The 15,203-nt window shown below is 41.9% G+C and overlaps 1 protein-coding gene across 3 annotated transcripts in view; it reads right to left on the reverse strand.

The window, feature by feature from the left end:
* Positions 1 to 5,215: 5,215 nt before the first annotated feature.
* The window catches only part of vezt (vezatin, adherens junctions transmembrane protein), a 120,076-nt gene continuing 110,088 nt past the window's right edge, over positions 5,216 to 15,203 (reverse strand). For all 3 annotated transcript variants that reach the window (XM_073065986.1, XM_073065988.1, XM_073065987.1), the window contains 3 exons: positions 11,799 to 11,899; positions 10,029 to 10,236; positions 5,216 to 8,476 (listed from right to left, as the gene is read on the reverse strand). In XM_073065986.1, the coding sequence (XP_072922087.1) occupies positions 7,890 to 8,476; positions 10,029 to 10,236; positions 11,799 to 11,899 (896 nt within the window). In that variant the 3' untranslated portion in view covers positions 5,216 to 7,889. The remainder of the gene's footprint in view (positions 8,477 to 10,028; positions 10,237 to 11,798; positions 11,900 to 15,203) is intronic.

Consider the following 15,203-nt stretch of genomic DNA (forward strand, 5'->3'; position numbering starts at 1 on the left):
ATGAGAATTTGATGGCTCTAGGTCTGTACTCACTGGCGTTTGAAAGAATGGGGGTGGGGGTGCTGAGATCTCATTGAACTTATTGAATATTGAAAGACCTAGATTGAGTGGATGTGGGGTAGTCTAGGACTGGGCGCGCAGCATCAGAATAGAAGGGTGCCCCTTTAGAACAGAAATGAAAAGGAATTTCTTTAACCAGAGGGTGGTGAATCCTTGCAATTCATTGCCACAGATGGCTGTGGAGGCCGAGTCGTTGGACATATTTAAAGATTGATAAGTTCTTAATTAGCAAGGACATTGAAGGTTATGGGGAGAAAGTAGAACAATGGGGTTAAAAGGGATAATAAATTAGCCATGATGGAATGGCAGAGCAGACTCGATGGGCCAAAACGCCTAATTCTGCTCCCATTTCTTATGCCCTTTTGAACCTCCTACTGCAGCAGTGAGGTTGAAGACATCCTTGAACACTCCAGCAAGTTGATTGGCACATTTTCAGTACCCTGCCAGGTATACCATCTGACTCTTTCCAGTTCACTCTGTTGAAGGATGTTCTAGCGTTGGCCTCCAAGAGAAGAATTACAGGGTCATCAGGGTACACTGAAGATTTCCACAGGTGTAGTGCACTCTCTTTCAATAGACTACCTAAAGTCTGCTGAGCTTGTCGGGGACTGAAGCATCACCGCCCATTGTGCAGTTAGGTTTCACTTTTTAGATAGTAATTGCATGCATACACTGCCACAGTGGATATGCATCCAATTATGTCTCTAACCTCACACAGAGTTGCCTTTTCACTCTCAAGATGGCCTTCTACGTCACACCCAGACTTCTCGTATGGTACTGGATTGCTAGCCTCAGCAGGCTGCAAATCTCTTGATACATTCACAGCTTCTGTTTTGGGTACTTCCGGTATGTTTTCGAAGGCACCGTTATCCACACAGGTTTCAATGAAGCTGTTGATGACTGCGACATATTCATTCAGATCTTAAGATGAATCCCTAAATATGGTCCAATTCACCAATTCAAAGTCCTCTACCACTTCCCTGCACGGTCCTCACCACTGGTGCTTCAGTTATCACCTTATATACTGGTTGGGTAGCCTCCAACCTGATGGCATGAACATTGACTTCTCTAGCTTCCATTAATGCCCCTCCTCCCCTTCTTAGTCCATCCCTGATATATTTAGTTTTTTCTCCCCCTCCCCTTTTTTTCTCTCTGCCTGTTCTCCATCTCCCTCTGGTGCTCCCCTCCCCCTCCTACTTTCAAATCTCTTACTATCTTTCCTTTCAGTTAGTCCTGATGAAGGGTCTCAGCCCGAAACGTCGACAGCACTTCTCCCTATAGATGCTGCCTGGCCTGCTGCATTCTACCAGCATTTTGTGTGCGTTGCTTCAGTTATCAGTCCCTGTTTATATGCTGGGAGTAGAAATACAGATGCAGTGAAGTGAAATACAGCAGGCAGTGAAGAAAGCTAATGGCATGTTGGCCTTCATAACAACGGGAGTTGAGTATAGGAGCAAAGAGGTCCTTCTGCAGTTGTACAGGGCCCTGGAGTATTGTGTTCAGTTTTGGTCTCCAAATTTGAGGAAGGACATTATTGCTTTTGAGGGAGTGCAGCATAGGTTCACGAGGTTAATTCCCAGGATGGCGGGACTGTCATATGTTGAAAGATTGGAGCAACTGGGCTTGTATACACTGGAATTTAGAAGGATGAGAGGGGATCTGACTGAAACATATAAGATTATTAAGGGATTGGACATGCTAGAGGCAGGAAACATGTTCCCAATGTGGGGGGAGTCCAGAACCAGAAGCCACACTTTAAGAATAAGGGGTAGGCCATTTAGAACAGAGTTGAGGAAAGAATTTTTCACCCAGAGAGTTGTGGGTCTATGGATTGCTCTGCCTCAGAAGGTAGTGGAGGCCAATTCTCTGGATGCTTTCAAGAGTTAGATAGAGCACTTAAAGATAGCAGAGTCAAGGGATATGGGGAGAAGGCAGGAACGGGTTACTGATTGTGGATGATCAGCCATGATCACATCAAATGGCGGTGCTGGCTCAAAGGGCTGAATGGCCTACTCCTGCACCTATTGTCTATTGCATGTTCAGACCTGCCAAAGTGCAGGCATGGGTGGAACAGTAAGCATGCTTGATGGTGGTGTAACAGTGATTATGTGTGTTGGATCCATTGGTTCCACAGTGATATGTTGGTGGTAGTTTGTCAGGGACTTCTTCAAACTAGCCTGGTTGAGGTGCCCTGCAGTGACGGGATGGCACCAGGGTGTGCTGTCTTGTGACTGTTGATCACAGCACTCGGCTCCTCCAGTGCCATTTTGACATTCCCTAGGATCCAGAGATCTAGATTAAACCTGTAACACCTAAGCCATTGTCCCACATAGCTTCTCAAAAAAAGTCTCAATCCTGCTCTTTCACACTATCACACAGTATGTCACTGCCTCCTTGTACAAACGCTCAGCTAAGTTTCGCCTATCTGGAGCAGTTTGTGCTATTTTTGAATACAGCCGATAGTTCATCTGTTCATGGAGTGTGTATGCCTAAAATACTTGTGTTTTTTTATTTTGATTTCAGCCTTTTATATAGTGTTTAGATCTAGATAGTTTATATACTATATGTTAAATCAGTTATAGGATTTCAGTGGAAAAGTATACAAGATGATATGAAACATAGATCGAATGGTGAGTCAAATAAATGTATAAGGGGGATGTCACAGATGAGTTTTTTTTTGCACAGAGAGTGGTGGGTGCGTGGAACATCCTGCCAGGGGTGGTGGTAGAGGCAGATAAATTAGGGGCATTTATGAAATTCTTAGGTAGGCAAATGGATGATAGAAAAAATGTGGGGCTAAGTAAGGAGGGAAGTGTTGGATTTCTTAGAGGAGCGTCAAAAGTCTGCCTAACATCGTGGAGCTAAGACTTTAATGTATATTCACTGAAACAAATAGTGATTTTACCCAACTGTGCATTAATAACAATCTTTATTTCCCTTCAACCTTCCACTAAAATTCAAGGCCACCAAATCTGACCTCTGCAAAATTCTTATGGTGTGTAAGGGGTTTACACAAAGTAATTTATCCCAGCAATAATGAACATTTGCAGAGCATTCTGTCAAACTTTGAAACATTGTAAAGTGCTTTACAGTTAATGAGCAACTTTTGAAGTGCAATCAACATTGTGACGTACAGCATTAATAAACTGACCCCAACCTGATGTTGAGTGGTTAGTTGAGTAAACATTGGCTGGGATACCACTGTAAGTAGTGCTGTGAGATCTTTGAAATGCATCCCAGAGGTGCCTTGGTTTAATGTGCAACTGCAAGATGGCTCTCTTGCTTGGCAGTAAGCCTGCTGTGGATGGCCAGCTGGATTTTGTAGCCTTGCCTGTGATCTTTCAACTTTTTAACTTGAAGCCAAAGGTGGCATTTTTGAACAGAAATTGGCAGACAAGGACACCATTTTAGAAATATGTACACTGAGACAGGGAGCCTGGAGCCAGGATACAATGGGGATAATAGGCAAGCAGAATACTTTTGAGAGGCCAAGAACAAATAACTTGTCTGTGATTGGCGGGAGGCGCTATCTATCCCCTCTCACCTAGATTCACCTATCATCACCAAAGTTTCATAAGTTCATTTATTATCAAATTCTTCTTCTCTAGGTAGCCATGAAACAGAGAAAGAAAAGAATGGCAACACGATCATCAACCCCTAAATCCCTCCTCCCGGCACAAAAACGGTACAGGCACATTGACCCCCAAATTCCCCTCTCCTACACATAGAAAACAAGAAAGATTGGGCAAAAAACAAAGAATATAAAAAAACTATAAGACTGACAAAAAAGCCTATAGTCCAAGTCGGTGGGACTGAAGAACGAGCTGCCATCTGATGTGGTAAATGTGGGCTCACTCTTAAGTTTTAAGAATAAATTGGATAGATACATGGATGGGAGAGGTCTGGACTTGTTGCAGGTCAATGGGACTAACGGAATAAAGTTTCAGCACAGACTAGAAGGGCCGAATGACCTGTTTTCTGTGCTGTAGTGTTCTGGGAAAGGAGGGAATGGTTGGTAACCTGTATACTGTACACCGGGTACGACCCCCTTGCCAGGTGGACCTTTCTCGTGTCTAAGTCCATATCCAAAATGCAGAAAACCTGGGCAATATTCTCTGGGCACACCAGCAGGCCTTTTCCTCTCCAGCAGCAGAGCGATCACCAGCAATCAAAAGGCAGTCTCCCCTTGCAGGTAGCAGTGTGATCTCACCAGCAATAAAAAGTCCGTCTCCCCCTCCAGCAGCAGAGCTCACCTGAAATATATGGTTTCATGATCTATCCAGAAGACGTCAACTGAAGGACTGTTTAATGCAGATGCCATCTTGACATAAGTTCTCACTTCACCAGCTTGTACTCTTCCCCATAATCCTCCCCCCACCCTTTTATTCTGATTTCTGCTCTCTTTCTTTCCAGCTGTGATGCAGGGTCTTGCCCGTAACATTAACTATTCATTTCCTGTCAGTGATGCTGCCTGACATGCTTTCTACACATTTTGTGCATTGTTCTAGATTTCCGGCATCTGCAGTCTTCCCTCTGTCTCCAATTAACAAAACCAGCAGAGCAAATCTCAATCTCCATTTCTACATTTAATAACTTGTGTTAAAAGACACATGAAAGTTTACCAGAGTCTGTCAGGTCACTAATTCAACTGCATCAGCTTAAGATAGAACAAAATCTGATTGTTTCTGTAGCTCTCACCACCAACCCCCTCCTGCTTTCACACCACAGTATATTCACGATTGACTTATTTTACCTCACTATTGTCCAGTGAATAGGAAGTCCAGTTGTGGTACCTTCCCAAACACCAGTAATAATTCTTAAGTCAGCAGCCCCCACAGGTAGATTGAGGGTATGGGGAAGTTGTGAGGTGGGTAGGAGGGGATATTATGCCTCAGTACATCTCACTGTGTAATGTACTTCAACACTAGTCTGGATACATTATGAAAACAAACTACAATCTGCACAGTTTAATGTCCATCATTCTTAACAAATTATCACTCTTAAAACCTTAAGTTAGATGAGGACTACTATTAATTAAAATTCCATAAAGCAATTTAGTCCCAAGAGGGTGGAAAAGCAGGTATCAACAGTTGCAACTTTAAACAATTCTGGCTTCAGTGGGTTTATAACCCCTTTGGAATAAACAAGTCTGATGTTAAAGATTAATTTATTGATTCATTCACTGGGTAAGCAGTTCCAAGCAGAGATTTCACTCTTAGCATTTAAGGAACATTAATTCAATAATTCTGAGCAATTAATTCAGTGTTTGTGCTAGCTTTTCTATTGTGAGGAAAATTCTTGAGACGAACTTAAAAGAGTACATGACTGTGGCCATCCAATAAGGGTCAAAATAAAAATTTGATTTCACAGTACACAGCAGCATATTTCATGAAAAGTAGCAGAGAAATAGCAGATAAAGGCCCTTCAACCAACAAAGTCCACACTGACCATCATACACACACACTAACACTAATCCCATTTTTAAAAATTCTACTCACATTCTCATTAACTCCCCCTAGATTAGACCAGAAAACATAGCAGCAGAATTAGGCCATTTGGCCTATCGAGTATGTTCCACCATTTCATCATGGCTGATTTATTATCCCTCTCACACCATTCTCCTGAATTCACCTTGTAACCTTCAATGCTCTTATTAATCAAGGACCTATCAACCTCCACTTTAAACCCAATGACTTGGCCTCCACAGATGCAGACTCCCTGCTTCCTCAACACTACCTTCCCCTTCACCTATCTTCATATTGTCTGCAAACGATCTTACCACTCACTTTCACATCCAATTAATTGCTAACCCATACACATTTATCTATTTACTTATTTTTATTTGGAGATACTGTGTGGAATAGGCCTTTCCAGCCCTTAGAACTGTATCACCCAGCAATAACCCACAACTCCAATTTAACCCTTATCTCATCACGGGACAATTTACAATAACCAATTATCCTACCTATTACGTCTTTGGACCATGGGAGGAAATTGGAGGACCTAGGGAAATATACAGAAACTCCTTACAGAGGTCACCGGGATTGGGGTTTGGGGAGAAACTGGAGCACTCATAGAAACCCACATGCTCACAGTTAGAACATGCAGACTCCACACAGGCAGTGCTGGAGGTCAGGATCGAATCAGTTTCTGCAATAACATTCCTGTATTAATCACCACAGGGAATGGGTAAATAACTTGAGATTATTGATATAAATGCTGCAAATTCTCTACAGGTTACGCAGGATTTGTGAAGAGCGAAACATAAAAAAGCAAAGACTGGTATTTGAAAGAACAATTAAATGTTAACTTGATTTTTCTCCACAAATACTGCTGGTTTGCTGGGTAACCACCAATTTCTCTTTCATTACAAATTTCCAGCATGCAGATTTATGTCCTATAGATCCAGCTGGATTATTTTCTCCCATCTAACTCACTCATCTACTATTTACACCTCCTCCAGCTGAGTCAAGTTAATTAGTAACCTGGCAGGCATTGGTATACATTTAAATGTCTCCTAAAATAAATTAAATAATGAGAGAGATTTGGACTGCTGGGTATTGTTAATGCTATCTTTGTAAACAATTAAATAGCCTTTATGTCCCCTCTCACAGAAATTATTTTCACCAATATTTCCTCTGGTCTCCTCCTATTCCAGATCACCTCCCTCTTGTTCCAGAGCTTCATCACACTACTTGTTTACTTTCCAACTGGTACCTTTCATTAGAGCTTGCTACTGACCAGATACATTAACTCTGTATAGATACTACCTGACCTGTTGAGTATCTCCAACATTTTCCTTTTTTTCCGGATTTCCAGCATCTGCAGTTTTTATTTTGTTTGTTTTTAGAACAGAGAACACTACAGCACAGTGCAGGCACTTTGGCCCAAGGTGCCCTGGTTATCTAAGAGTTTCCTAAATGCTCCTAATGCCTCTACCACACCTGGCAGGATGTTAAATTTTGAATGTAAGTTTTCTAGACTCATTTTTATAATGAATGTGTCTTGATGAATTTTGTTGTACCAGGTGAATATCTAGGCCTTTGTATTTAAATTATTAAATGCAGATTGGTGACTCCAGAGGTTATTTAAATTCTAAACAAGGCTCAGATTTGTCACTGAACTTTGTTGATGGGAAGAAAAAGTGAATGCAGTGACCTCACCTTCAATTTCATTCTTGGGCTGTAAAGGTCAATGGCCAGGACAGGGTTGGTGTGGAAATGGAGTTATAGGGAAGGGCTGTGATTTCCTTCCTTCACGGAAATAGGATTTTGTAATTTTCACTAATGCCAGATTTTTATTTAAAATTTTAAAATATTGAATGAAAACTTTCAAATGTGACATGGGATTTAAACTTGTATCTTTGGATTACTAGTGCAGGAGTCTGGTTTCAGGAACAGTTGCACTATTTTTGGAGATGGTTAAAGATGAACTGATTGAATACACTATATTTCTTTCACCAGCCACATAATCAGTAACAATGGTGCATTTTGGTAAGAAGGGCTGAGCGTCAGTAGGCATTATGTAGGGTATTCAAGATTCTTGCAATACTCCAAAGAATTTCTTTATGACCTAGACCCTTTGCACAAGACCTCAGTGCATTTAGGCACAATAAATCGTAATTCACTTGACTGCTTGTGACACTGAGCATTGTTCCAGTGACGACGGCAGTGTGTTCACACAGGGTTCACAATGAAAACCCACACTGGAAGGAGTAAGTACATAGCTGGTGTTTTGTTTTAAAGTAAGTACTTACTACATTACATCATCCTGTCTTTAAAATTATAAATAACTATCATGTTATAATTGTTATTTACCATGTACAGAGCTCAAATTTTAGTATCATTACATGCAATGTTCTTTCCAAAAATTTCCAGTGTTGTGCCTCTTTTCTCTGCCATCATCACCCTGTCATCTTCATCGTCGTCATCGTCATCATCATCTCCAAAAGTCTGTTCTTGAAAGCTGGCAAAGGTATGCGAGCGAGCAACAGCTTGTGCTGCCAGAGCTGAGGTTAGATGCAGGGAGGCTGGTCCGTGTCTCTCTGCGAGTCTCTGTCTGACAGCTGTCTGTTGCTGTTCAGGGCAAGCTGATTGGGGATATTCTTGCTTTTCTTTAGACAAGTTTGTGGTGTCTGAGTGGCAAGCTAGGCTGCCATCTGCATTCCCGATTCTACTAATACCACTGAGGATGGTGCTGTCGCTGGTGCTGTTCAATTGCATATCGGTGGATTCTGATCCTGTTGCCTTGCAGCATTGCTGGACATCTGTGAAGACATCTAATTCACTGAGGTCTATCTCCTGCAAATGCTCATCACAACTCTGATGACCTCTGTCATTTGCATCCATGTCCTGAGGAGCCACAGATTCTCTCACTGACTGTGTCAAGTCCAATGATGAAAGTGTTTTCAGAGCAGCTATTAAAGAAATTTGAGACATGGCACGGTTAGCTTAATAGATTAATTAAAAAAAGGCACATTATAATTAACTCATTCTTACTCATTTTATGTTACCTCTAGAGATTGCAGCTGTCACATTCATTTGTGACAGCTCTTTACTAGTGTTAATTACTTACATGCCTGCAAGGACACCCACAGAAAAGAGAGCAGTAGGGAGGTGAATTAGATCCTGGCTTCTCAGAGCTGGTGTGTGCATTGATGACCCTGGTGTTTTAGAGCTGGGCTTCACTAGACACATCGCTGACCCCAACAGCAGCACGCCCATTACTAGTCCTGGTGTTCTGGAGGTAGGAAACACAGACCTTGGTTTTCCAGACATCGGGAACACAAGATCCATTACTCTGTTACTGATCCCAGTGTTCAGAGGTAGGGAACACAGACCCATTACTGATCCTGTTGCTCCAGATGTGGGGAACACCAGATCCTGTTATTGATCCTGATGTTCTCGATGTAGGGAACATCGGACCCCATTACTGATGCTAGTGTCTCGGAAGCAGGGAACATCAGACCAATCACTGATTCCAGTTTTTTGGAATCACTGAGTCTGCTCATTAGTTTCCCTTTGACTGGCGATGGTGACAGTCTCCCCACAGTCCATCACCCACTGTGTAGATACCAATTCTGAATTAGGCCACCCATTCCTACTGGTCTGGATACAGATAATGTTTTCTGTCTTGGTGACAATTTCCTTGTTTTAACTCCTTTATCTACTTGCCAGTCCAGGAGTTCTTCTAGCACCTCCCCTTCCACTGCCTCAGAATAGACACTGATATTTATCAACCTGCTGCAACAATATTTTTATCTATTCAGAGTGAAGATTGCCCTCAGACTCACATTGTATACGACTTGCTGTTCCTGAAATGAAAGCTGTCCATTAGAACATAGAACACTGCAGCACACTACAGGCTCTTTGGCCCATGATGGTGCACAAACCTTTTAACCTATCGTAAAGTAGCCCTCCATTTGCGATCATCCATATGCCTATATAAAAGTTTCTTAAATACACCTAAGTACCTTTACCAGTTTCACGCACCTACCATTCTCTGTGTAAAAAACTTACCTGTGACATACCCCCTATACTTTGCTCCAAGCACCTTAAAATTATGCCCCCTTGTATTAACCATTTCTGCCCTAGGAAAAAGTCTCTGGCTATTCACTCAGTCTATGCCTCTTATCATCCTGTACACCTCTATCAAGTGTTCAGTTTGACATTGGTATGTGGTGCCAATTTTCTAGCAGTCCAACAAAAGAGTGACCAAGACATCATTCACATTTCCACTGACCAGCTGTGCTACTGGTACAGAAGCTGTGACTGAATTCTGCAGGTGAGCACCTGACTCCCCCTACTGTCTGACTGACTCATTGCTCGCAAGAGTTGCCAAGTCTCAGCACCAGGAAACAGCCTGGACACAACCATCACTGGAACTAAATGTAATTTGAAAGAATTCTGTTAAAAAGCTGTTATAGACATGGTGGGCTGTTGAATTACCAAATCCCTCCTGTGACTCACCTTGGTCATTGAAAAGAAGTTGCTTCCACTTCTGCCTCTCCAACTCAGATGCCTTGAATCCCAGCACACTCTTTAGTTCCAGAAGCACTCTCCTAGATTCCTCCCTTTCTCGCCTCTCCTTTTCTCGCTCTTCTGGTGAGAGGGTGTTATAGACACCACTTCTGAAGTCCCCATCCGAGTCAGATTCTTCTACATAAGCCTCAAGCTCCTGCATACAAAAGAAAACACAAAGACCACCAATATGCCACATCTAAACAAGCCAATTACAAATAGACCAACAAATATTCTGATTTCAAAGCTAAGTCACCATGTGATAAATGTAAGGAAACCCTATTAGATAAATAAAACTTGGCTTTTGCTTGCCAAGTGTACAACGATACATCTAGAGAATTTTCATCATGCAAAATAGCAAGTTTAGTCTGCTCTAAAATATGGGCAAAATGTGCCTGGTTCGGCATACCATACCCTATGGCTCGAAGATAACAACAGCTGCTGTCAGATTCCATACTCAAATACATAACTGTGATGTAACATTGCTGACAATAGGACCATAATACATAGGAGCAGAATTAGGCCATTCGGCCCACTGAGTATGCTCATCATTTCATCATTGATGATTTAGTATCCCTCTCAACCCCATTCTCCTGCCTTCATCCTATAACCTTTGATGCCCTTACTAGTCAAGAACCTACAATCTCCATTTTAAGTATACCTAATGACCCAGCCATGTGTGGCAATGAATTCCACAGATTCATCACCCTTTGGCTAAAGAAATTTCTCCTTATCTCTGTTGTAAAGGGATATCTGTCTATTCTGAGGCTATGCCCTCTGATCCTAAACTGTCCCACTACTCGAAACATCCTCTGCACATTCACTCCTTCTAGACCTTTCAATATGCTTCAGACCATTCTGCCAGCCTTAAAGTGTTAAAAAGCTATTTTAAAAAAGGACAGAGCTTGGACTGGCAATGCAAATTGACACAACTTTCAAACAACAGAGGAAAGTTTTAAATTTCTACAACTTGGCAAGGGTTTCTTTAGACTGACTGCCCTACCAAGCAGGTGAACAATGAAGAAACAGCACACTTACAAATAGTTTTGTATTTAAATAGTGAGGCATCAGGTATTCAACTTAATTGTGTACCTAGGCAAGTTCCTGGCAAAAATGAGGTTTTAATCCTTCTCCAACAAAAGCAAGAGATCAATAAAGAATTAACAATATCACATTATCACTTTCATCTAAATATTTAAAGATTATCTTTATGTCACATGTACATCAAAACATAGAAATATTCAATGAAACATGTTGTTTTGTGTCAACGTCCAACACAATCTGAGATTCCAGCACCAACGTTGCATGACCACAACTTACTAAACCCTAACCCAAAGTCTTTAGAATGTGGGAGGAAATTGGAGTACCAGGAGGAAACCCACATGGTCAAGAGAGAACATACAAGCTCCTTACATACAGCAGCAGGAATCAAACTCCAATGAGTGATCACTGGCACTGTATAGTGATTGTGCTAACCACCACACTACTGTGCCGCCCATCTATCTATTGTTGGATATGAATAAAAAAAAACATTTCCTAAAATTCCACGTAACTGTGAACAATAGCCAAGGATTTTCATGGAGTTGCTGCAGCTCGATATTGGAACCAGACCAGAAGTGCAACATAAATAGGGAGCTTCCGGTGAACTCCTGACGTGGTGACTGCACAGCAATGGGCTGCCTACCCTCAGGAAATGAGGCATTGTAAACATGTTCTCACCTGCTCTTCTGGGACTGGATCTTGATCTTTGATCTTCACAACAGTTTTTTCTGAGAGTTTCGATTCTGGAAGCAAACCAATGCCCTGTGTCTCTCGTCCATCTGCAAAGCCGTGGGGGAAAAAAAACTGAGAAATTTTACATTTCAACAGCAGCCGGATGTATAGAAGATGAAACCAGACAAGATTTCAGCCCGTTGCTCCATCCGCCAGAAAAAGCAGGATTTCCCAGTGGCCACCCACTTTAATTCCACTTCCCATTTCCATTCTGATATGCCCATCAATGCCCTCCTCCACTGTCGTGATGAGGCCACACTCAGGTTGGAGGAACAACATCTTATATTCCGTATGGGTAGACTCCAACCTGATGGCATGAACATCGACTTTTCTAACTTCCAGTAATGCTCCCCAACTGCCCCCCCTTCACCATTCCCCATCCCCTTTTTCCCTCTCTCACCTTATCTCCTTGCCCACCCATCGCTTCCCCCTGGTGCTCCTTCCCGCTTTTCTTTTTCCATGGCCTTCTGTCTCTTTCACCAATCAACTTCTCGGCTCTTTACTTCAACCCTCCCCCTCCAGGTTTCACAAGTCACCTTGTGTTTCTCTCTCTCCTCCCTCACCTTTTAAACCTTCTCCAGTCCTGCCAAAGGGTTTCAGTCTGAAAAGTTGACTGTACTCTTTTTCTAGATGCTGCCTGGCCTGCTGAGATCCTCCAGCATTTTGTATATGTGATGCTAAGATTTCAGCCTGTATTATTCTACATTTCCATACTTCTGATTTCTAAGAATCACTATAAGACAAAGGAGCAGAATTAGGCTATCTGGCCCATTGAGTCTGCTCTGCCATTCCATTGTGGCTGATTTATATTCTCTCTCAACCCCATTCTCTTGACTTCTCCCCGTAACTTTGAGACCCTTGCTAATCAAGAACTTAAAACCTCCACTTTAAATATACCCAATGTCCTGGCCTGCACAGCCATCTGTGGCAATGAATTCCACAGATACATCGCCCTTATATATTCTCTGTAAGTTATACGAGGGAGCCCGGGTTACACAAGGGTTCCATTCCTGTCTGTAAACAGTCTTTCCTTAGTTAAAAACAAATTCCTCGAAAATAGTAATGGGAAATCTTTACCCTCAACAGCACTTGGGGACTGATTTGCAAAGGGTAGACTAGGGAAGGATAGTGTAGGTGATAGGAGCTGTGAAATGCTTGTTAGATTGAAGCCGTAGTAGAGTAATGGGAGATGATCTGCTAATCAGCATGAAAACTATTATGAGTTTAATAGTGTGGTGAACGAGAGGCGGCTCAGGATTTATAACATTTGACCTTTCCCAAAGGAGAGTTTGGAGGAGTTTTGTTTTTTTTTCTGTGGGTGATCTCTGTATTATTTCCTGGTGAAATTATTCGAGAACAGTATCCTATAGCAGTCTGGGAGATTTTATACTAAATCGATTTCTCTAAATTAGGTTTTCTGTGTCCTGGGGTTTCCTGTATTTGCTCACCTAGGTAATTTCCACCTATCAGACTTTCTGTAGTTCCTACACACAGAATAGATAAGACTGATCAAATTTTTACTTTCATTATCCCTAAGGTGTCTGAAGCACAGCTGGCAATGATCCAGAAGGTTTACAAGCAGAATTGGCATATTAGAAATGGATTCAAATTCAGGTTTATTATCAGTGACATACGTTGTGAAATTTGCTGTTTTGTGGCAGTGCACGGCAATACAAAACAAAATTACTACAGGTTACAATAAGAATTATATAAAAAAGGTTTACCAGGATGTTATCAAGATTAGAGGGCATGTGTTATAATAAGAAGCTGGAGAAATTTGGGTTGGGTTTTCTCTAAAGTGGCGGAGGCTGAGAGGAGATCTGATAGAGGTTTATAAGATTATGAGAGGCATAGATAGAGTACGCACATACACCATCTTTTTTCCATGGTTGAAATGTTTAAAACCAAAGGGCATGCATTTAAGATGCGAGGAGATAATTTCATAGGAGATATGAAGGGCAAGTTCTTTTTACACAGAGAGTGGTAGGTGCTTGGAATGCACTGCCTGGGGTGGTGGTAGAGATAGATATATTAGGGAATTTTAAGAGACATTTACATTTACACAGAAATGAGAGGAAAATGGAAGGATATGGATTGTGTAGGCAGAGGGATTCTGACAACAGAAAGCTGCACAAATATGAACTGTTCTTGATTCAAGCGCACAGTTCAAAGGTACTTTCAATAATGTGCTCTTGCAGGGTCAAGGCCTCAGTAACAGTCTACTTGGGTTCTCATATGCTTCAGAACTGAGTCCATCGCAATGATGGGAGACATCGAACAAGTGTTTCACAGCCTCCTAGTGAGAGAGGATCATCGAGACTACCTCAGGTTTTTGTTTTCATGACCACCAAATGGACAACGAGATTCGGGAGTACCACATGAGAATTCAAGTGTTTGGTATCTGTCAGCTGTGGCAATCTATGGGCTTAAGGGGAGAACTATCGAGGGAGGGAAGGAATTCTGGACTGAAGCATGGAAGCACACAGAGAGGCATTTCTAAGTTGAGGATGGACTTAAATCATTCTCTAGAGTAGAAGAAGCAGTCAGCATGGTGAAAGCAGTGCAAGACATGCACAGTCTAATCTCAGACTGCATAAGATCGCATCCAACAGGGCTGAGGTCAAGTAACATCTCCCATCTGAAGATCTGGTCAAAGGATTACCTAATCTTGATCTCTGACAGTACCTCAATGCTCTGCAGCACAGTCTGACCCTTGGATAAGACCTTGTTACTGGCACCCTTACTTTCCAGGTCCAAATACCAAAAGACCCTTTACATGTCATGTGTTATCAAACATCAACAGCCTATTTGACCCTCTTGGATTTCCTCTCCAGTCAGTATCCAGGGATGGTACAAGTTAAGAGAGGTGACCTCAGACACTCGTGGACGGGTCGTCCCACTCCCTAAAGAGAAACAAGAGCAGTGGCAGCAATAGTGCTCTTCCATTCAGGATCTCAAAAGTTTTAAAATTCCAAGAACCTACACAACAATTCCACTCTCTACTAGCTCTAAAGACAGAGTTCTGCATTTTCTGTGGTACATCAACTAAATCTATTGATGCTATTGAATATCTGAAGGTCACAGATGCTACTGGATATAGTGAAGTTGGATTTATCCCGGGCAAGGCATTACTTACTCACAGACCAGATCTCATCATACCAAGGCTTGAACTCGGTTCTACTGTTTTAGCAGTTGAGACGGCAGAGATGATAAAGAGCTGGACACAGAATTAGATTATATTAAGTTCTTCACCAACTATAAAGTTGTGCTCTGTTACATAATTAATAAAAGATGGAGATTCTATGTTTATGTACATAGCAGTGTCATATGCATCGGGTGATCAACCCAGAA

Source organism: Hemitrygon akajei, chromosome 14 (assembly GCF_048418815.1).
Source record: "Hemitrygon akajei chromosome 14, sHemAka1.3, whole genome shotgun sequence".
In the NCBI taxonomy this organism is placed as follows: domain Eukaryota; kingdom Metazoa; phylum Chordata; class Chondrichthyes; order Myliobatiformes; family Dasyatidae; genus Hemitrygon; species Hemitrygon akajei.